The sequence below is a fragment of the Microtus ochrogaster genome, unplaced genomic scaffold (assembly GCF_000317375.1).
Source record: "Microtus ochrogaster isolate Prairie Vole_2 unplaced genomic scaffold, MicOch1.0 UNK31, whole genome shotgun sequence".
NCBI classification, from domain to species: domain Eukaryota; kingdom Metazoa; phylum Chordata; class Mammalia; order Rodentia; family Cricetidae; genus Microtus; species Microtus ochrogaster.
In genome coordinates this window covers 2,416,961-2,438,279 of record NW_004949129.1, presented here as the reverse complement: position 1 = coordinate 2,438,279, position 21,319 = coordinate 2,416,961, and the positions used below count along the sequence as shown (strand labels likewise).

The 21,319-nt window shown below is 51.3% G+C and overlaps 1 protein-coding gene across 1 annotated transcript in view; it reads right to left on the bottom strand.

Annotated features, from left to right (window-relative positions):
• Window positions 1–21,319, bottom strand: part of Plxdc1 (plexin domain containing 1) — a 55,651-nt gene that overhangs the window by 19,240 nt on the left and 15,092 nt on the right. Inside the window, exons 3-7 of the mRNA XM_005368305.2 lie at window positions 10,023–10,166; window positions 9,689–9,758; window positions 8,917–9,039; window positions 8,349–8,467; window positions 6,776–6,875 (exon numbers count right to left, since the gene is read on the bottom strand). Coding sequence (XP_005368362.1) covers window positions 6,776–6,875; window positions 8,349–8,467; window positions 8,917–9,039; window positions 9,689–9,758; window positions 10,023–10,166 — 556 coding nt within the window. The remainder of the gene's footprint in view (window positions 1–6,775; window positions 6,876–8,348; window positions 8,468–8,916; window positions 9,040–9,688; window positions 9,759–10,022; window positions 10,167–21,319) is intronic.

Here is a 21,319-nt window from a genome sequence, read left to right as displayed (position 1 = left end):
ATCCCAGCACACACAGGATTCAGCTAGGCATCCTGGTACATGCCTGCGATCCCAGCACCCAGGGAGCTACGCCAGGAAGATTGCTACAAGTGGGAGGAACCTAGACCTGCAATAGTGAGTACCAGCAAGGGCCACAGAGCAAGACCTTGTCTCAAAAATACAAACAGCCCCAGGTCCCAGGCCTTGGGAAGCTCCAGAAGGTCCCGGAGTTGTGTGTGAGGTGTATGTGCTGGGGAGTGTTCAGCAGGGGAGAGTATGTGAGTTCTGGCTGATCCCTGAGGTATAAATGCTCTAGCACCCGCTTTCACCATCCTTACCGGTGTTTCCAAAAGAGACAGAAGGGAACATTTGTGTAACTGTCTTTGAAAGTAAACAATTATACCAGCATCTAAAACTTGGATGATTGTGTGTTTGTTTTCTAGTGTCTGAGAGTCTCCACTGCTGTGATGAAACGCCATGACCAAGAGCATCCTGGGGAGGACGGGGAAGGACGGGAACTGCTTCATCTCACAGCTTTGTGCCATCCTCCTGTCACTGAGGGAAGGCAGGGAAGGAACTCAAGGCAGGAGCCTGGACGCAGGAGCTGATGCAGAAGCCATGGAGGAGAGCTGCTTACTGGCTTGCTCCCCATGGCTTACTCAACCTGCTTTCTTAGAGAACCCAGGACCACCTGCCCAAGGGTGGCCCCACCCACATCAATCAACAATCAAGAAAATGCAGCCAGGCATAGTGGTGCATGGCTTTGGGAAGCAGAGGCAGGCAGATCTCTGCGAGTTTGAGGCCAGCCTGCTCTACACAGTGAGTTCCAGGGCAGCCAGGGCAATGCAGAGAGACCTTGTCTCTAAAAACAAAAACAAATGAAAACAACAAAACCAAACTCTGGGAATGAGGTCTTGCACGTGGGAATAAACCTCTCACTCCTATCTACCCACAGCACTTCCACTTATCACACACACACACACACACACACACACACACACACACACACACTAGCCACCTTCAGCTGGGCAGTGGTGGTGCCTGCCTTAAACCCAGCACTCAGTAGGCAGAGGCAGGTGGATCTCTGAGTTCAAGGTCAGCCTGGTCTACAGATCTAGTTCCAGGATAGCTAGGGCTGTTACACAGAGCAATCCTGTCTCAAAACAAAACAAAACTAAACAACAAAACTCAAATAGCCACCTTCATAGACAAATATGTTTACATATAATAAATACATGCCCACAGATTTAATATTGTTTTTTAATGCAGTGGGCTGAACCTAGGATCTATTCCTACTAGGCAAGCACTCTGCCACTGGGCCACATCCCCACACCCACACAGACTTATGGTTTTTGGGACAGAGCCTCACATTATACCAGGCCGTCCTTGAACTCAGCATCCTGAGTGATGAGATTATAGACCTGTGACACCATGCTCAACTTTCCCCATATGGACCTTTTTGACAAAAGACCCTTAGTCATGGGGAAAGAGATGATATGGGTAGCGGAGAGAAGAAGGCAGTTTCCTGTCATTCATGTGTCTGGATGGACACTGAGGCCCAGAAGGTGGCCTGAAGGGCCTGGGAACATCTAAATAGAGGATGGGAAATTCTAGTGAGCTTTTGATAGCTCTGTCCCTGTCCACTCTTCCCAGGAGCCATCTCTCCTCGTTCAGCCACCCCTTTGAGGCATGAGGCCTCAAATCTAATGTCAACCTTCCTTCCCTCTTCTGGCTCCACCTGCAGGGTTCAGCTGACTGGATCCCCCCTCAGGCCGGATCACCGATGTCATCTTACCTGTCACACTGGTCCATCGATACCTAGATTCCTGTCTTACCTGCCCCCGCCCCTAGACTTCAAGATCCCTGAGCACAGCATCAGCCTGGTATTGTCTTTGCCAGTTCCCTGTCAGAGGCCACCTACCTAACATGGGTTAGGAAATGACTGTGAATGAACAGATTATAGATGGCCCTGCCTATTCTAACATCAGCCACAGCCTCTAAGTAGCCCCTTCCTGTCCGCTCACCACAGATCAGGAAGGAAAACCTCAGAAGGAGAATCATCAGATGGCCTCAGAAAGTCAGACATCCCAAAGAAGGCACAGAGCTGAATTTGAGGAACTCCCTACCTACAAAGATGGAGGCCAGAGCTCAGACACAGTCAGAAGGAAGGTGACATGGGACCCAGGCAGAGATGGAGACAGGTACTTGTCAAGGAAGCCGAGTCCGAGGACTGAGACGTACAATCCGTGACCAGGGAAGCCAGAATGCTGCACAGCGCTCACTAGATGACGGGGCAGAGGTGGGGCTGAGCCCTGGACCAGGAAGCACCCAGGGGATGCTGGATGTCCTAGGGAGAAAGCACAGCCACACCGGTGCAGCCGGGCAGGGGAATGGTAGTGTGGAGGGGTGTGTGGGGTGCCGTTCAGAAATCTGCCCTGAATGGAAAAGACTGTCCAGTTCAACTGCCATCTTGTACCCGTCTGAGTGTGTGACTTTGGTACATTTTCATTTTTATAAACAGGATCCTGAATTTCCATACTGGAGTCATTTACCTTTGGGTTATTACACCAACATGTGGGGTTCAGCCGAGACAATGACATCCATCTGCCTGGCCAGCTTTCTGGAAGCAGGACGGGGGCAGGTCCTCAAGCCACACTTCCGGCAGTTTGAGATATTCTGTTTTGTCTGCTTCAGTTTTCCAAGACACAGAAACCCTGAGGTCCACAGAAAGTCTGCTGCCCCATCCAGACGTGGCAATGGCTCAGAGCAGAGGGTCACCTGTCCCGGTGTGTTCCCACACCCGCCACCAGCAGGCCAGCGTTGCTCTGGTTACAGTCAAGAGCAGTGGTGCACACCGGTAATTCTAGGACTGGGGAGGTGGAGGCGGGAGGGCCTAGAGCTCAGGGTCACCTTCCACTATATAAAATTCAAGTTGAGCCTGGTCTATATTCATTCCTGTCTCAGAAGGAGGAAAAGGAAGCTGAGGGGAAGGAGAGAAGAGAGGGAGAGAGAAAAGGAAAAAGGAAGAAGGATGAGGAAGAGAGCCACCACTAGTAGACAATGAAGGGTCCAGCCTTCATTGTCACCCCAGATGTTGTAAGCATTCTTTGGAAATGTGCAGTGGTGGGTCTCTCCGTCCGTCCGTCCGTCCGTCCGTCCGTCCGTCCATCCATCCATTCTTTGCTCATTTGGCTATTTAGTCAATAATAAGGATTAGAACCGGGGCAGAAAACCCTGAGGAACTTTCAGCTCAGGGCAGGAAGCAGAACAGGTCTTCATCACTGCAAAGAAAGGGCAGAAAATGAAAACACAAGACTCCAGGGGCCAAGTACTGGGAACACAGAATAAAAGTGGAAGCGAGGACGAAAGGCCCCAAAGGAGGGAAACTCTCCAAGGAAGAACACTATGAAATTCTCTAAATTCCAGACAGGCCTGGGACTCACAATACAGCTGAGGATGACCCTAAACTGGTCATCCCCCTGCCTCTACCTCCTGAGTGCTGGGACTACAGGAGCACAGCATCATGAGAGGCTCTTGTTTGGTCAGAAGCATCACCTGGCACCCCTTTCTACAAAGAGTCTGGATTGTTTAGTTGGGGGGCTTCATCCCAGCCCCCTGGCTTCCATCACGAAATATTGGGTGGAAAGTTCCATTTCAAAGGTCCCTCCTCTGGGAGTTGCCTCAAGTCCAAACTCCACCTCCAAGAAAGCCCGCCAAATGGTGACCCCTCTCCAGGGAAGGTCAAGACCACTCCCACAGACTATTTAAACTGCCCCCTAGAGAATGGACATGTGGTCTCCATGGTCTTTCGGTTCTCTGTTCCCCTCTCCGTGTTTTCCCGGGAGGCCACCCAGGAGCTCTAGCAGCCATTAAACATGGGCGTCTTTTAATTTGGTCTGATTTGGTCTCATTGGGATTATTTGCGTTGGCGGAGAGGTTTGTCGCTCAAGGAAAAAATACTTAACAGTTCTGTCTATGAAGGATCCTTTATCAGAGAGTAAGAAGTCAAAACGGGCCAGATTTGGTGGCTAACCCTCCTTCCACATCCTCTTTGGCTGGTTCCTCTCCCTTCGACAGCCAGCTCTGGGGCCTCCACCTCCTTCATGGCCGCCTGGCACAGAGATATGGCACGTGCTCCCGACACACATCTGGCCTCAAGTCGGCTTTTCTGGGAAAGGAGGACCAGTGCTCTAGGGCCGTCTGAGGCCAGTCAGGTGCCATCCAGAGTTCATATTACAGTCTGGAGTCCTGGATAATCTGGCCGTCAGTGACTTCACACTGATTCACAATCTGTCAGCTTTGACAGTTACATGAAATATTCTTTTTCCAAGATAGGGTTTCTCTGTGTAGCCCTGACTGTCCTGCAAGAACTCACCCTGCAGATCAGGCTAGTCTTGAAATCAGAAATCAGCCTGCCAAGTGCTGGGATTGAAGGTGTGTGCCACCACCACCCGGCCACTTGTCTTAAGACAAGTGAAGAGGTTCAAGGTCAGCCTGGTCCACAGAGTGAGTTTCAGGACAGACAGAGAAACCTTGTCTCCAAAAACAAAAACAAATGAAAAACAACAATGAAAACCAAGTGAAGGGAATTATGTTTTGGCACTATCTCCAGCCAGATGAAGAACATTGAGACCACCGTGGAGGATTTGAGCGCTTCTGCAAGCAGATGCTGCTGACATACACGGCTTTTCTCTGCATCACACAGCTCTACGGACTCTGATCACAGTGCAAGCGACAGTTTACATAGGGGGTAATGGTAAGAAATCCAGCAAAGCTCCCCTGGTCCCTCCTAAGACCTCCCCCAGCCTACTCAGTAGGGCTACATGGCAATTCCCCCAGACAGAAGGACTCAGTGGCTGGCTCACCTTTTGCTGCTGCTGTTTGTTTTGCTTTATTATATTCCATTCTGTGGGGGTGGGGTGGGGAGGTGCACAGGTTTGTGTGTATGTATGAGTAGGCCAGAGGCCGACACCAGCATCTTCCTCTATTGCTCTCTACCTCAATTTTTGAGACATAGTTTCTCACTGAACCTGGAGCTCAGGGCAAGACTAGCTGTCCATCAAGTTCAAAGGTGTCTGCCCCCTAAGTGCTACAACTACAGGCATGTGCCTCCATGGGGGAGGGGTGGGAGACTTACATGGATGTTGGGCATCTAAACTCAGGTTCTTGTTTGCATGTTTGTTTTGTTTCCTGAGACAATCTCCTGCAACCCAGCCTGGCTTTGAACTCCTTGACCTCCTGCCTGTTACCAGGGTGGTGACATCACAGACACATGTCACTACACCCACATGGCTGGAGAGCTTCACTATCAGGAAAACAGAGTTCCATTCTATCATCCCAGGCAGAAAAGAGCTGACCCTGGGTGCAGCACAGAAGAGGCTCCCTCCCATTCTGGGCTTGGACAGTGGGATGTCCAGGGAAAGAGCACTCTGCAGACCACAGGGCTCTCCCTGAAACGGTTCAGCCACAGTCATCCAGGCTTCACTGCTACTCAGCTTAATCCAAGTGAATTCCCTGCTTGCCGAGACATAAAGGATCCTGACATTGTAGCCTCTGAAGTGCCACCTCCTGAAAGCAGGGGCTGTGACATTATTTTTGGGGGGTCCAAAAGAGTTAGCCCAAGGCCTTACCCATGTTATGTGGCCCATTTTAAAACTCAGTGAAGAGCCAGGTGGTGGCAGCAAACACCCGTGACCCTAACACTTGAGAGGCAGTGGCGGGCGGATCTCTGTGAGGTTGAAGCCAGCCTGGTCTACAGTGTGAGTTTCAGGACAGCCAGGGCTGTTACACAGAGAAACCCTGTCTCAAAACACCAAACCAAACCAAACCAAACCTCAGTGAAGACAGGCAGGACACTGCCTCCGCAGAAAGAATGCACCAATGTGCCTCTCACTATTGCCTTGACAGTGGACGGAACCGGGGCCTTGCACAGTTCTGCAAGGGCTCTACCACTGAACCACGGGCCAGGTCCACCTACGACTGTTCTCAGAACAGACACGTCACAGGGACTTGCACTCATTGGCCACCAGCCCTGAATCTAGTATTTAGGATTAGAATTAGGACTTAAATGACAATGGGATCCGCTTAGAGCCACGCAGCGTGAAGCAAAGGGAGCAACAAACTTCACCTTTAGAAAGGTCAAAGAGAACTCCCTACACCTTCAGCCAAGATAGGAAACAGTTCTCCACGAAAAAGATCCTAAAATATTAAAACAAGATAAAGGGGTGGGGCTTGGGGGGAGTGGGTGCTTTTGAGCAGCCATGGACACTGGGAGCTCTTAAGAGTCCTAGGCAGTACTCGGGAGGCAGAGGCAGGCAGATCTCTGTGAGTTCGAGGCCAGCCTGGTCTACAAGAGCTAGTTCCAGGACAGGAACCAAAAAGCTACAGAGAAACCTTGTCTCAAAAAAAAAAAAAAAAAAAAAAAAAGTCCTGGATGCTGAGGGCTTGGGGATTTGTCTCCATCATCAACTTAATTAGATTTAGGATCACCTGGGGGACACATCTTTTCCAGAGAGGTTCAGCCGAGGAAGGGAGAATGGCCTGGGATACGGGGTGGTGTCAGACACGGGCTAGGGACCAGGACTGAACACCACCAGCCTTCGCCTCTCTCTACGTCCTGACTATGGACTCCACGTGCCCAGTACCTCACACTCCCACTGCCTCCTCACTGACCTCACTGCATGGACTGTGTATGTCAGCCAGAACAAACCCACATTCCTTACACTGTCTTCGCTGGGTATTTTGCCACAGGAAAGAGGAAAATAGCTAACATAGAGGTAATTGTATGGGAACTCACCTGGTACATCCGGGGATGAATTGAGAATCATGAAGGCGTCTGACAGGCCTGCCTTTACAGGGTGCTGGGCAGAGCTGATCTCCAGAACAGCCATAGGGATCTGCAGCGGGGAGAAGAGGCACCTGCCACCCCCCTGGAACCATCTGTGGCCTCCAAGTCCCCACTCAGAGCTCCACACCCAGCTGTCCGCTCAGTGCTCGAGGACGAGAACACCTGGAACTAAATTCTAGGACTCCCGCACAGAACCTCCTGCTCCACACAGGCCGGAAGTCGCTCTCAGCCTCCCTCCTTCTTTCCTCTCACCCCAGCCCCTGGCATCTATATACCCAAAGAGTCTAGAATATTCTGGTGAAAGTCCCACCCCAAGCCCCCTCTCCCATCTCTCACCAAACCCTGCCAATCTCAGAAAATCTGCCAAATGATGACTCCTCTTCTGGAGATGCTCAAGACCACTCCCACAAGGTATTTAAACTGCACCCCAGAAAACAGACAGGTGGTTTTCCAGTCTCTCTTTCTTGTCTCCTCTGTGGGGCTGGAAAATCATCCCGGAGTGCTGTATCTGTTAAACCTGGGCCTTTCCTAATTCAGTTTGATTTGGCCTAGTCTGGATCGCTGCATGGGTGGAGAGGCTTACGGAGCTCAGAAACCTCTCACTCTCTCCCTCCCTCTCCTCATTCACCTCTAGACACTGTGAGGTTAGCCCAGGGCTCTTATATCTGTCTGGGGCTCCCCCGTCCCTTCCCTAAGAGTGCCACTTTCCTACACCACCTCCCAGCATTCCCTTGTTCTCCAAGAGTCTGTTCTCCACTCTGGAGCCAGAGTGTCCTTTCCCAAAGGTGCATCTGGTTGTTCCCCTGTCCTGTCCTGTCCCCCTCCTCTCCACTTCTTCTAGTACTTTGTGTAGTAGACCCTGCTCTGTCCTGCCACAGGATCTCTGAGTGGGCCATTCTCTCTCCTGGATGCCCTTGTGGAATTGAAAGAAAGTGGCCCCCAAAGGGAGTGGCACTATTAGGAGGTGTGGTCTTGTTGGAGGAAGTGTGTCACTGTGGAGGAGGGCTTTGAGGTCTCATATATGCTCAAGCCATGCCCAGTGAGATAGACCGCTTCCTGTTGTCTGTGAGTCAAGGTGTAAGAACTCTCAGCTACCTCTCCTGCGCCATGTTTGCCTGCACGCCGCCATGCTTCCCACCATGACAATACAGGACTGTAAGTGAGCCATCCCAACGAAATGTTTCCTTTACAAGAGTTGCTGTGGCCACGGTGTCTCTTCACAGCAACAGAACCCTGAGACCGCATTTTCCTTTTCTTCCTTCACTCTTGTTTATCCTGGGGTTCTCAACTCTTTTCTCCCGGCCTCTGACAATGTGAAGCTCCCCACAGCGAGCTTTTAGCCTTTATGTAGGGGCACTAATCAATATGGCATTTCCAGTCTGTAATCATCTCTCTTGATGAGATTTGTAGCTGCCTAAGCCCCAGGTCCACAGACAAGCCTGGAGCTGTCTTGGCACCAAGCCCTGTGCCTACCACACTGCATATCAGCTATAAAGATTTGCTGGATAAGGGAGAGGCTCACCTCTTTGTAGCCGAAGACAATGCGGCCATCCTGGTGAAGGGCTGCCTGGAATGTGAAGCTGCCCCTGTCCTCCCGGCCCTGGAGGTAAACATGGTCCCACTGAACCACAAAGACCGTCCCTGGGGAGAAGAACAGAGACCTGGCTAGTGCAAAGGGACCCAGCAGACACGGTAATCAGAGATGGGGGCCATTTGTGAGTTTGAGAAGCAGGAACTCGGCAACCACAGCACCAGCCTGGCTTCCGAGCTACAGAGGTCCCTAACTTGCTCATCCCTTACCGTGTGTGTACCCCTTCTTTCTTGACTATCCTGACCTCTGGAGACAAAAGGAAAAGGGGAAATGTCTGTCTCCTCGGTGGGTGGGGGCTGATGAGAGAAGGAGGGGAGGTTCTGGGAAAGCATTCAACCATGCTGGGCGGGCGACAGCGCTTCCGCCCCTTCCACCCTTGCAGGCGAGAGGACAGCATAGGGCAGAATGGAAAGGCGGCTGTCTGCCTGGGGCTCCCGGGAAGGGGCTAGGCCAGGACACTCTGCGATTAGGTGAAATATACCCTAAGATCAGATCTCACCATTGTCAAAGTAGGCGACTGTGGAGTTGTCAGAGTAGCCAGGGTTGAAGTTGGCCATCAGGGGTGCCACGTACTGAGTGGCTGTGAGCATCCGATGGAGCACGTCACCCGTGAAGATGAAGCCTAAGGGAGAGAGGTTTAAGGGTGCCACCAGAAATGGCTCGAGGGGCTGCCTCTAGGGTTTTTGTTTTTGTCTTTGTCTCCCACGGGAGGGAGCTTAAAGTGAGCCTTGCTGCCTCATCCCCTTCCCCACCCAGCGGGCTCTGGACTTGGTGAGATAGAAAAATGGCTCAGACTAGAGAATGTTTGTCCTTTCTCTCTGGGTAGGAGAAGGAAGGGGAACTGACTCCCATCCTCCCCAGTTTCGGGGAAGTGGGAAACAGAATGAACATGACAGGAATCAAAGAAACTCCTCATATCAACAGGGACCCTGGTCCTTGCTTCCTCGGGCTCAGACTCAGAAATGGAGACCCCAGAGCTATGTATACTGACCGTGCTTGTCCAGCAGGATGGATGCATCCAGGCACACATACACGCAGCAGGCACACATGCATGCAGGCACACATACATGCATGCACACATACATGCATGCACACATACACGCAGGCAAGTACACAGGCACACACACACAGGCCACCTGATTTGAGTGGGACACTCCCTGACTACCTCCCCAGCCCACCTATCCTCCTATCTCCCGTGAGTCCTTCAACAGCCTCTCTGAGTCAGGATGAGACCTCCAAGTCGTCCCCCAGCCTCACTGGTTTTTCCTTACCTCCAGTTGCTATGGTGATCTGCCGCAGAGGATGCCCGTAGAAAGGGAAATCAAAGGACAAGACCACTCTCTGCAGGGACAGGAGAGAATCCCCATGGGTGGAGCTGTCAGCAGAAGGCTGGTCATCCTCCCTGCTCCAGACTTGTCTGAACAATGTGGACACCAGCATATCCAGGGTCAGACCCCCTAGACTACAGCTGGGTGCCCACACTGAGTGAACACACTGACTGTACCTACAGACCTCAGGCCATAACCATGTCCACTTCTGGGCAGCCACTGCTGGCCTAGCCTCAGTCTGCCAGCCCAGGCTGTCCTGGTAGGCCTAGGCACTCACCGAAGCCTGTCGGTGTGAGCTTGAGAGGATCCTGTGGACCCTCACGTGGCTCCGGTTGGCCGTGGCCATGTCCACCCACAGATCTCGACTGCGACGCTCACCGGGGCCATAGACACGGGACACATAGTAGTTGTGGTTGTCTTCCTGCGGGGGACAGAGACAGAGCCCAGAGTAGGTGTAATAAGCCAGGTGAACTGGTCCCTACCCTCTGCCCCTCCCTACCCAGAGTTCCCCAGATCCTCTGGCCCAGAGCACGGGAGCCACTGCTTTAGGCCCAGGAGCTTCAGAACACCCCTGGAAAGCACGGTCCTCAGTTATTCCTCAACAGATCTGGCCTTAGCCAAATCCACACTTGCTCCATCTGGGTTCAGCTCTGTCCTGCCCAGACAAGCCAGAGGCTTCTCCTGTAACCCTGAGTGTTTCAGAGCATGAACCAAGGCCAAGTTCAGCATTGGGGACATGATGGGGAACCGCAGATAAAGCCTTTGACTAAAAGAAGCGTGCCCAGACCACAAGGAACGACACATAATCTCTGACCTGCCCCAGGAAAAAAGTGAAAAACAACTACAAAGAGGTCTGAGATGTCCGAGGGAGAAGGCGGCCGCTGGTCTTGGGAGTTGCTGGTCTGACGGAGGAGACAGGACACAGACAACGGAACACTCAGCCGCAGGCATGAGCAGAGCCAAGAGCCGCAATGCTCTCGTTGCGGTCACCAGATGGAGGGAAAGAAGAAAGAAGCCAGGAGTTCCTCAAGGGGTAATTTAGTATCTCCCTATGTGGCTGATGGGGATACCACAGCGGGCTGGGTTTGTTCCACAGTCTCCCTTGGAGGAGCATCTGGGGCCAGGGCTGACAGCAGGCCAGGGAAGTGGCTGGCGGAAAGAATGGGGAAGCTAGCGAGCTGGGCTGCGTCTCAGCATGTCTGGAGCTGGCCCAAGAACACCTCACAGGAGGCTTAGCAGCAACAGCAGCAAGGTCAGAGGCTCCAAGGCCACCTCAGGTACAGTGATGCCCTGCATCACGGGTCATTAATCAAGCTGCAAGCACAGCAGAGCGAACCATGTTCTTCCTGTCGAGCTGCCAGCTGCCCAGCCAGCCCTTGGCCTGAGCTCAGTGGGAGCAGGAGCTGGGTCCCCGGCCACTGAGCGCCTACAGGGCAGCAGACTCATGTTGACAAGCGACACCCTCTGAACACATTTTGGAGACTTAGGGTTGGGGTGGGCTTGGAGAGAAGGAACATGGGAGGTTCTGCGGGGACCGCCTGCTATGGCTAAGCCTGCAGCTTGTCTCTCTGCATCCCCGTTTCAAACGAAATAACAGTTTATTTAATAAAGGTCAGCTTTGGGCTGGCATGACAGCTAAGAGTGCTTGCTGCTCCTCGGAGGGTCAGCGTTCAGTTCCCAGCACCCACGTGGCAGGGCTCACAGCCGCCTATCACTCCGGCTCCAGGGAATCTGGTCTCTGTGAAAAAAATGAAATCAAGTTTAGATGCTATTGGGACTGGAGAGATGGCTCAGAAGTTAAGAGCACTGGCTGCTCTTCCAGAGGTCCTGAGTTCAATTCCCAGCAACCACATGGTGGCTCACAGCCATCTGTAAAGAGATCTGGTGCCCTCTTCTGCTCTGTGGGCATACATGGAGTCAGAATGTTGTATACACAATAAATAAATCTTTTAAAAAAAGTATAGATGCTATTAAGTCTGACATTTTGTTGTTTTTAACACAGTGCCTCATGTAGCTCAAGTTGGCCGAGAACTTGCTTTGTTGCCAAGGATGGCCTTGAACTTCCAATATTCACCCCGCTTCCACCTTGCAAGCGCTTGAGATTGCAGGCGTGAGCCACTGTGCTGGCTTAATGACTGTGGCAGCTTCAACTCGCGCTCCTAATATGTGAGATCAAGGGAGTCACCTCTGCAGCTGTGGACCAAGGTTTCTCCCTCACTGTTCATCCATGCTCAAGAAGTGGGCAGGACTCGGGTGTGCTGGAGCATACACGGAGTACCAGGAACCTGGAAGGCTGAGGCAGGAGGGTGACAAGTTCAAGGCCAGCCAGAGGTTCATAGAGTCAGGGTCAGCTCAGGTAACTTATTGAGACTCTGCCTCAAAACAAAAAATAAACACAAACAAAACCAAGTTTGGGACATAGCTCAGCGGTAGAGCATGTGCAAGGCTCAAGGTTTGGTCTCCAGGAGGGTGACAAAAGAAATACCAGCAAACCGTGTTTGGGGTACAGTGACCCTCCAATGGTTGAGAGACTAGTGAGGAGTCCGGGTCCATGGTGGGTTGAGAGTTTGGAAATAAAGGTGCCTCCCTGAAGGCTAAAGTCCTGGGGACAGTGAAGGAAAGGAATGACAAGCAAGCTCTGATGTCCCGTCCTTGGGCACAGTGGCGGAAAGTGGCCCAGCCTGCCTAAAGGGGCATTCAAGCCCATTCCCTAGTACCTAGAGGGTGCCCTCCCTGGAAAGCAGTCTCTGCAGATAAGTAGAGTCAAGGGAACGCCAGGTCACCCTGGATTAGGGAAGCCCTGATCCAAGGGCTGCTGTCTTTGTCATTGGAGAGAGAGGGCCAGGAAGAGAAAACGAGGAGGCACAGGAAGTCAGGTGACCATAGAGAGCCTGGACAGATGTTCCTAGGCCAGGAGTCACCAGGAGCTAAGAGGCTGCAAGGACGGGCCCTTCCCAGGGCCTCCTGAGAGAGAGAGGCTTCAGTCTCTAGGCGTGAGGGAGAATAAATGCTATATATATTTATTTTACACACACACATATATATATATATATATATATATATGTGTGTAAAATAAATGAATTCAGGTGCCCACGGCCACATGCTGCTCTGGGTCAGTGGGGACAACCTCACCTCCCAAGGGCCCTACTTCTTCATGGTAGATTAAGTTCCCATTTTCGTAATACTTCCTCATGGGGACTGAAATTCAACCCTACTGCCTTTTAGGGACACAGGTAAATTATAACCTCAACCACAGTGACCTCTTGAGCTTCAATTTTCTCCAAGAGCCAGCCACTCCCAGAGAGCAGGGAGAATCTTGGTGAGGAATGTAGGTAGTCCAGACCAGGCTCTGCTCAGGCCCCGGCAACACCAGCACAATGGCTTGCCAGAGATTACTACACCAGATGGCACCACACAAAGTCACCCTCAGGCCCCACATAGCCCCTCACTTGCCCCTTCTCCAGCACAGGTGACTCTCCAAAGTCAGGAGCTACACCTATCCAGCGTCCTGACCGAGGAATACTAGGTGGTAAGAGGGACCAGATGGAGCTTAGGGGAAGGGGACACTCGGGCATAGCAAAGGACCACGTCAGGATGAAGCTGGGAGATGGGAGGCAGAAGACGGGCAGGCAATATTCGTGGTGCAGGCACAGAAACCAGCTGGTATTTCACAGGCAGCACTGCCAGCCATTCCGGAGGCCCATATTCTTTCTTCTTTTGTTTCTGTGTAGTCCAAGCTGTCCTGGAATTCACCAGGTTGGCCTCGAACTCACAGATCCACTGCCTCTGCCTCCTGAGTACTGTGCCACCACACTTGGCCCTCCATTTCCTAAGCAGGGAAATTAAGGCCTCGGATCACTGTCTATGATTTGACCCCATGTAGGTATGTGATCTGTGCTCTGTCTACTGTCCCTTGGGTCTTTTGGCAGCTGTCTCACTAGAAGGTGACCTGGGATACTTCCCTAATCTCTCATGTCACCGGGTGCTGTGGTACACCCTGGGAACCCCAGATCTTCAGGAGGCCAAAGTGGGAGGACCATGTGATTCAAGGCAGCCTTGGCCAACACAGTGAAACCATCTCAAAAAGCTACATCAAATGCCTTTCATGTTGGGGACAGACAGAGTTCAGGGACAGAGTCCCTTGCACCTCACCACCAGTACCTGAAACTGTGGCACAGTTGAGCCATCTTAAAGGCCATGGTCCTGAGTCATGATGTAGAAGCACAGTGTGGCTCCAGCAGGTAAGGTCACCTCCCTTCACTCCTGATGGCAGGTGACACGGAAGCCATCAGTGGCTCTGGAAGTCTGAGTCCATGGAGAATGTTCCCTGTAAGGACACCCCAGCCGCAGACTGCCACCTTGGCTCCTTAAGCTCTTATCTGAGAAAGTGATGCTTTGGGGGAATGAGGAAGAGCTTGTCAGCCAGTGACTGGGAGTCTAGCAGGGGTCAGGGTCTGGGGAGGACAGACACATCAAGCTCATGGTCTCACACCATGATAACCCCAGTGCTGAAGAGGGCTGCATGTCTCCTTGCTCAAGCTCAGAAAGACGACTTGGCCCCAAGGTCCCTCAGGAAGCTTGGAAGACAGAACTCAGCTTCAGTCTGCCTGGACCATCTGAGGGGTGAGGGCCTGAGGAAGCAGGGAGGGAAGTGAGGAAAGCAGACCAAGGTGTCCTCACGGCGGCACAACTGATTGGGAATTGCCTCAAGGTCAAGATCTTGGGTCTTTCTCGTCCTGTTGTCTGTTGTCCTCCTCATAGGTTCTAAGGCTAGGTACCTTGTAAACACAATATGGCTCACTCGCGTCCTGGCTTGTGGATTACAAGATGCTCTCCTCGACAGTTGAGGGGCCATACATACCTCAGATGGATGGGCCTGGGCAGCCTGAGCCCTCTTTCTTTCTTTCTTCTTTCCTTTTCTTTTTTCTTTCTTTCTTTCTTTCTTTCTTTCTTTCTTTTTTTTTTTTGGTTTTTCAAGCCCCTTTTTCCTTGCTTATTTTCTTGAAGCAAGTCTTGCTGTGTATGTGTGGACCACACCCAGCTGCAGGTGTGTTTTAGAGTTCTCAAGCCCCATTATTCAAGAACATCTGCCTCATCTCAGGCCACATCTGCCATGTTCTGCAACCTGGTGCTTCCTCAGTCAGACCAATGTATGTGCGTGCACACACACATACACATCATGTGCGCACACATACACACACACACCACATCATGCATCTGTTGCTTTTGCAGCCTCAGCCAAAATCATCCTTCCAGAGGGAGAATGAAACTGAATGGGTGAAAAACTAGTGGCTGAAGAGCTGAGCTAAAACTGCCATCTTGCCTTGGCCACAGGAGCCACTGGTCCCCAGACAGGAGAAGAAACAGCCCCCTGCTTCCTGCTCCAACTCATGAAGCATGGAAATGAGACCAGAACTGAGGCTGCCTGGGAAGACAGGCTCAACAGCTCTGATTCCCACAGTTGTCTAGGATCTGCAGGGTCTAGACCTTCCCTAGACGCTGCTAAGATGGCTGCTGGAAACGGAAGGGACCTTACACGGAACAGTCTTCTCTGGGCAACTGTTCCCTGGCCACCATGCTTGTTTGCTTCTTATACAAAGTCAGCCACGGCTGGTTTCTTGACTGAACGTGAGCGAAGGGTCCCATAGCTTGGAATGACCCTCGAGGACACTTCCCAGTTGCTGCTACCTACCCCAGCGGTCCTGATGAGGATGTCCACTGTGGCAGAGGTGGATAACAGTCTTGCAGTCACCGCTGTCCCATCTTACTCCAACAGCAGCTGCTCCACTTCAGCTAAGTGCGGGCCATCCAGCCTGACCGGATCTCCACCAGTCCTCCCACCCACAGGGCTGTATGACCAATGGGAGAGCAGCAGAACTCTGTGCCCTCCCCGGGTCCAAACAGGAGGCAGATGTGATGGCTAGAAGGGAAACCGCGATCTTAGATTACAAAAATGGGAGGCACGGTTGCAGATTGCAGAGCAGCCGGACAGAGGGAAACTTCCCATGTCACGTCACGGAGACTCTTTAACAGCCCTTGTTTATACTATTCCCTGCAAGGGAAGAGAGTTACTGTGTGTCTTAAGGCCCAGTCACTGCGGCATTTGCTACAAGGGCTGAATGTGTGTGCATTCTACTTAATATCAAAGCAGGGCATGGCGATACATGTTTGGGATCCCAGTGCTTGGGAGGAAAGGGCAGGAGGATCGGGAGTTCAAGGCTAGCCTTGGCTACATTGCAAGTCTGAGGCCAGCCTCGCTTGTGTGAGACTCTATCTCAAATAAATAAATAAAAACAGAAAGAAAAGGGGCTGGGGTGGGAAAGCAAGCCCTAGTCAGTCTCCCTGTAATGATTTACAGTTAATATATTGTACAATGTATCAGTATTGTGTGTGTGTCTTATTCAGAAAGCACAGGCCATCGCTGTATACAACCTGCTCTTTGCTATCCTAGAGGGTGGTCCCCAGGTGCTGGGACTGGGGTAGTGCTGGTTTGACACCTCAAAGAGGGTCAGGAAGTCTAGTGAAGAAGGCAGCATCCATGACACGTCACAAAGCCCTAGCCAATAATCTTCCTGTTTCACAGGCAGTGGGGTGAGCTCCAACGTTTTCTTTCTTCCGTGGCAGCTCAGCACCTACATCACATCCCAGCGAAGCCACTCCCTGCCCTTCTGGTGCCTTCTCCAGCACCCTCCATCCCACAGCAACCCATGGGGGCATCTCCGGGAACTCTTAGGGTTCTGTGGGGGCGTCATTTGAAAAACCACTGCTCTATGATCAAGTGTGCGGGCTTTGGTGTCAGCCTGATCCAAGTTCGAAACGCAGACATGACGATGGTTGGTGAAGAAACATCACTCTTCTTCCTGGTTGCAGTCCCTTCTCCAGTGCCGCAGTCTTGAAAGCATTCCACGGCACAGGACAAACAGAGAGCTCTTGGCTCAGTGCCCACAGCAGGTGTCCCATAAGCGCGAGTTCTTAGATGATTTTGCTGGGCTTTTCCATGAAATGTCGTGACAGCACAGACCGCCTCCTCAAACACCCCCCCACATACACATTGCAGCCCAGGATCTGCATAGCAAGGGCTCCTCTCCCTCAGTGCTCACGATGCCCCGAGACCCTGCAGGCTCTTCACTCTGACAGTGGCACCGGATTGACTTTGGCTGAGCTTAAGGATGTTTCTGGAAAGGAACTCCAGCTAAGCTGTCACAAGCATCTTGTCACCTGCCAGCCAACTGGCTGACAGGGATGCTGGGCAAGCAACCAAGGGCACCCGCAGGGCTGGCAGGAGAGCTTGGCTGGCCAGGCTTGTTAGCACAGCACTTAGGCAGCTGGGGCCAACCGGGGAAGTGATGCTGAAAAGAGGGCTCTCAATCACCCCAGTCCACGAGGGTTTACAAACCGACCAGGAACGTGTTCCAGATCCCAGCTACTCAAAATGTGTCTGGGACAGAGACAGCAGAGTCACTTGGGAGCCCACTGGAAAGGCAGCGTTCTGGGCCAGGTGTAGTAGTGCACCCCTTGAATCCCAAAGCGCAGGGGGTGGAGCCAGGGAGATCTCTGTGAATTCAGGGAAGCCTGGGCTACATATGAAGTCCCATTCCAGCCAGGTGACATAGTAAGACCCTGTCTCAAAATGAAAGAAAAGAAAAAAAAGCCAGATATGGAATCTCATTGTGTAATTTTAGTACTTGTGAAACTGAGGCAGGGGGATTGCTACCAGTTGAAGGGTAGCCTAAGCTATAGGGTGAGTTACAGGACAGCCAGAGGCAAAAAGAAAAACCTGTAAATAAACAGGAAAAGGCAGGCAGGCGGGCCAGCAGGAAGAGGGTTGGAGGGGAGGCAGGAGAGTGCAGTGGCCTTGGTCAGCCCAACCCTGCAGAGTCAGAGCCAGCATCTCCAGAAGATTCCCCGGGCTGCTTATAAAAAAATAAAACTGCAGATTTAAAAAAAAAAAAAAAAGGTCTTATCCAGACATCATTCATCCTTAAGGAGATGGTGGCTAAGAGCTAGATTGTGAAGCAGAACTGACATTCTTGTCTGGGTTCTGCCACTCACTGGAAGTGTGACCCTGGGCAGGTGACTTCAGTTGTCCATTCTGGATCAAGAGAAAACAGAACATCTGAATCACCTGTTTTGAGCTGGAAAGACAGCCCAGTGGGTGAAGGCACTTGCCACTGAGCCTGAGATGGACGTTCTATCTCCAGAACCCACACAGTGGAAGGAGAAAACCCATTCCCAAAATGCATATTTGTGACCTTCACACATTTGTGACGGCACACATTACTACACAAATATTAAAAAAGAGATGCTCTGCCGGGCGATGGTGGCGCACGCCTTTAATCCCAGCACTCGGGAGGCAGAGGCAGGTGGATCTCTGTGAGTTCGAGACCAGCCTGGTCTACAAGAGCTAGTTCCAGGACAGGCTCCAAAGCCACAGAGAAACCCTGTCTCGAAAAAACCAAAAAAAAAAAAAAAAAAAGAGATGCTCTGGCCTGGCAGTGGTGGTGCACGCCTTTAATTCCAGCACTTGGGAGTCAGAGGCAGGCAGATCTCTGTGAGTTCAAGGCCAGCCTGGTCTACAAAGCGAGTTCCAGGACAGCCAGGACAACACAGAAAAACCCCGTCTTGAGAAACAAACAAGACTACAAATCCCACTTATCTCTTTGTGTCTGTGCCGTGGTGAGTGTGAGGCTGACAGGAAGGAGTCAAGTCTCTTTCTCCTGTGTGGGTCCTGGGGATTGAACTCGGGTCATCCTGGGGTTTCTATTGTAAAACACCACAGCCAAAAGCAACTGAGGGTAGAAAGGGTTTACTTCATCTTCCTTGCAGGTAACAGGCCAGCACGAGAGAGTCAGGGCAGGAACCTGGAGGCAGAGACCCTGAGGAGTGCTCCTACTGGCTTGCTCCCCAAGGCTTGCTCTAACTGCTTCCTTACAGAACCCAGCACCAGCCGCTCAAGATTGGTCCTGTGCCCACAGTGAGTCAGCCCCTCCCACACCAGTCATTAATCAAGACAAGAATCTACAGCCTTAGCCGCAGGCCAATCTTATCTGGGCACTTTCTCAGTTAAGATTGACTCTTCCCAGATGTGTCTAGGTCTGTGTTGACAAAAAGCACCCAGCACGGCCCTTCACCCACTGAGCCGTCCTACCACCTGTTTCCCTGCCACGTTATAACACTTGGTGAGGCTTTTGCCAGATGCAGCCCCAAATCTTGGCCTTCCAGAACTGTGAGGTAAATAAACCTTTCTGTTTCTAATTAATTAATTTTTTTGAGGTCTCAGTTCCAATATCAACATAAATAGTCAGGCATCATGGCATACCCTCAGAATCTCAGCACAGGGAAAGAAGGGACGAGAGAATCTCTGGGGCTCCAGGGCCGGTCAGCCTAGCTTGATGCAATGAGAGTCTCACAAAACAGACAGACAGACAAAGTAGGTTCTGATGGTGAAAGTGGTAGCCCAGTCACCATTCATAAAAGCTTCCTGATGGTCCAAATAGAAGAAAACCACTCTTTGCTTTGTTTTTAAGACAGAGTCACTGTATGTACCCAGGCTGGCCTTCAGCTCCCAGTTATCCTTCTGCCCCTGCCTCAGCCTCCTAAGGATCGCAATTCCAAGTGTAAACCACCGCACCCCACCGTATTCTCTCTCTCTCTCTCTCTCTCTCTCTCTCTCTCTCTCTCTCTCTCATTTTTCCCCCAGTTCTTCCAGACAGGGTTTCTCTGTATAACAGTCCTGGCTGTCTTGGAACTCACTCTGTATACCAGGCTGGCCTTGAACTCACAGGGATCTACCTACCTCTGCCTCCTGAGTACTAGAATTAGTAGGCGTGTAACACCACACCCGGCACCCCACCATTTTCTTAACTATTTCCTTTTTACTGGCCATTTGCTGGCTTCTGTGCGTTGTGCCCTCCTAAACACCACTGTGGTGAGCACATTTTCTATATGTCAGATGCCCCTGCATGAAAGCCACAGGTAGGACTCCATGATGCTCAGGTTTGATGGTGCTTCCTGACTCTGGGAATCCGAGTCTGCATTTCAGAGCTGGGATTCCACCCCACTGCACATGAACACCCAAGGGACAGTGTCTCAGGCTCCCAGGCAGGGCGTTCTCTTTGTCCCTGAGATCCGATTTTTGTAGTTTCAGGAAGAGCCTGGGAGCATTCTTTCTGCTCCCAGCCATTTAACATGTTTGGCTTTTATAACTCTATGAGGCTTTATTTATCCCATTTTACAGATGGAGACACTGATTTAGAGTGATATCTTAGCAAGAATACTCTCTTAGCCTGTTTTGGCTGCTATAACAAAATACCTTAGACTGGGTAATTTGTAAACAAGAAAAAATTATTGCTCACTCTTCTGGAGGTCAGGAAGTCCTAGAAGGAGGTGTGAGTGAATTTAGTCTCCCATGAGAGACTTACAGATAGCATTTTGTTGTTGGATTTTTATTTTATAAGGGCATTAATCTGATAGCCTGAGGGCTCCACCTTTACAACCCCAGTATAGCACTTACAAGTGGGGCCGTGGGAATCAATTTTAACACACGAAGTCACAGATAATAGAAGACACACACTACCTCACTTGGTACTAGAATACAGTGACCGACTCTCCTTTGTGTCTGGAGCATAGAAACATCCCAAGATACTGGAAAGTCCGTGTTGAGAGTGTCTAGGGGGCTGAAGAGATCGCTCTGAAGTTAAAAGCACCTGCTGCTCTTCCAGAGGACCTGAGTTCAGTTCCCAGCACCCTAGTCAGGTGCTCATGACTGTGTATAATCCTAGCTCCAGGGATCCAACACCTCTGACCTCTGCAGACACCTGTGCTCATAGCTGGTAAGCCTTTCTCTTTGTTTTTGGCAAGGGAGTTGTTTTGTTGTTGTTTGTTTGTTTGTTTGTTTTGAGACAGGGCTTCTCTAGGTAACTCTGGATGTCCTGGAACTTGCTCTGTATAACAAAATACCTTAGACTGGGTAATTTGTAAACAAGAAAAAATTATTGCTCACTGTTCTGGAGGTTAGGAAGTCCTAGAAGGAGGTGTGAGTGAATTTAGTCTCCCATGAGAGACTTACAGATAGCATTTTGTTGTTGGATTTTTATTTTATAAGGGCATTAATCTGATAGCCTGAGGGCTCCACCTTTACAACTCCAGTATAGCACTTACAAGGAACTCACAGGGATCCTCCTTCCTCTCTCTCTCCTCAGAGAGAGGGATTACAGTGCTGGGATTAAAGGCTTGCGCCACCATCCATCACCCTCCAGGCAAATCTCTTTCTTCAAAAGACCATCACAGGAAAACCAGGATGGTTGGCCACTGTGGACCACAGCCCATTTCACACCCAGCGTGCACCCCTGCAGCCCTGCCAGGGCCAGCCTTAGCGGACCTGACCGGGCATTGTCCCTGAGCCAACAGCAACTGCAGCACAATGAAACCTGGGCGCAAGACTCAAGGATTTTCCCAAGACAAAACAGACAACCTGATTAAAAAACAGAAAAGTCGCTGGGCGGTGGTGGCGCACGCCTTTAATCCCAGCACTCGGGAGGCAGAGGCAGGCGGATCTCTGTGAGTTCGAGACCA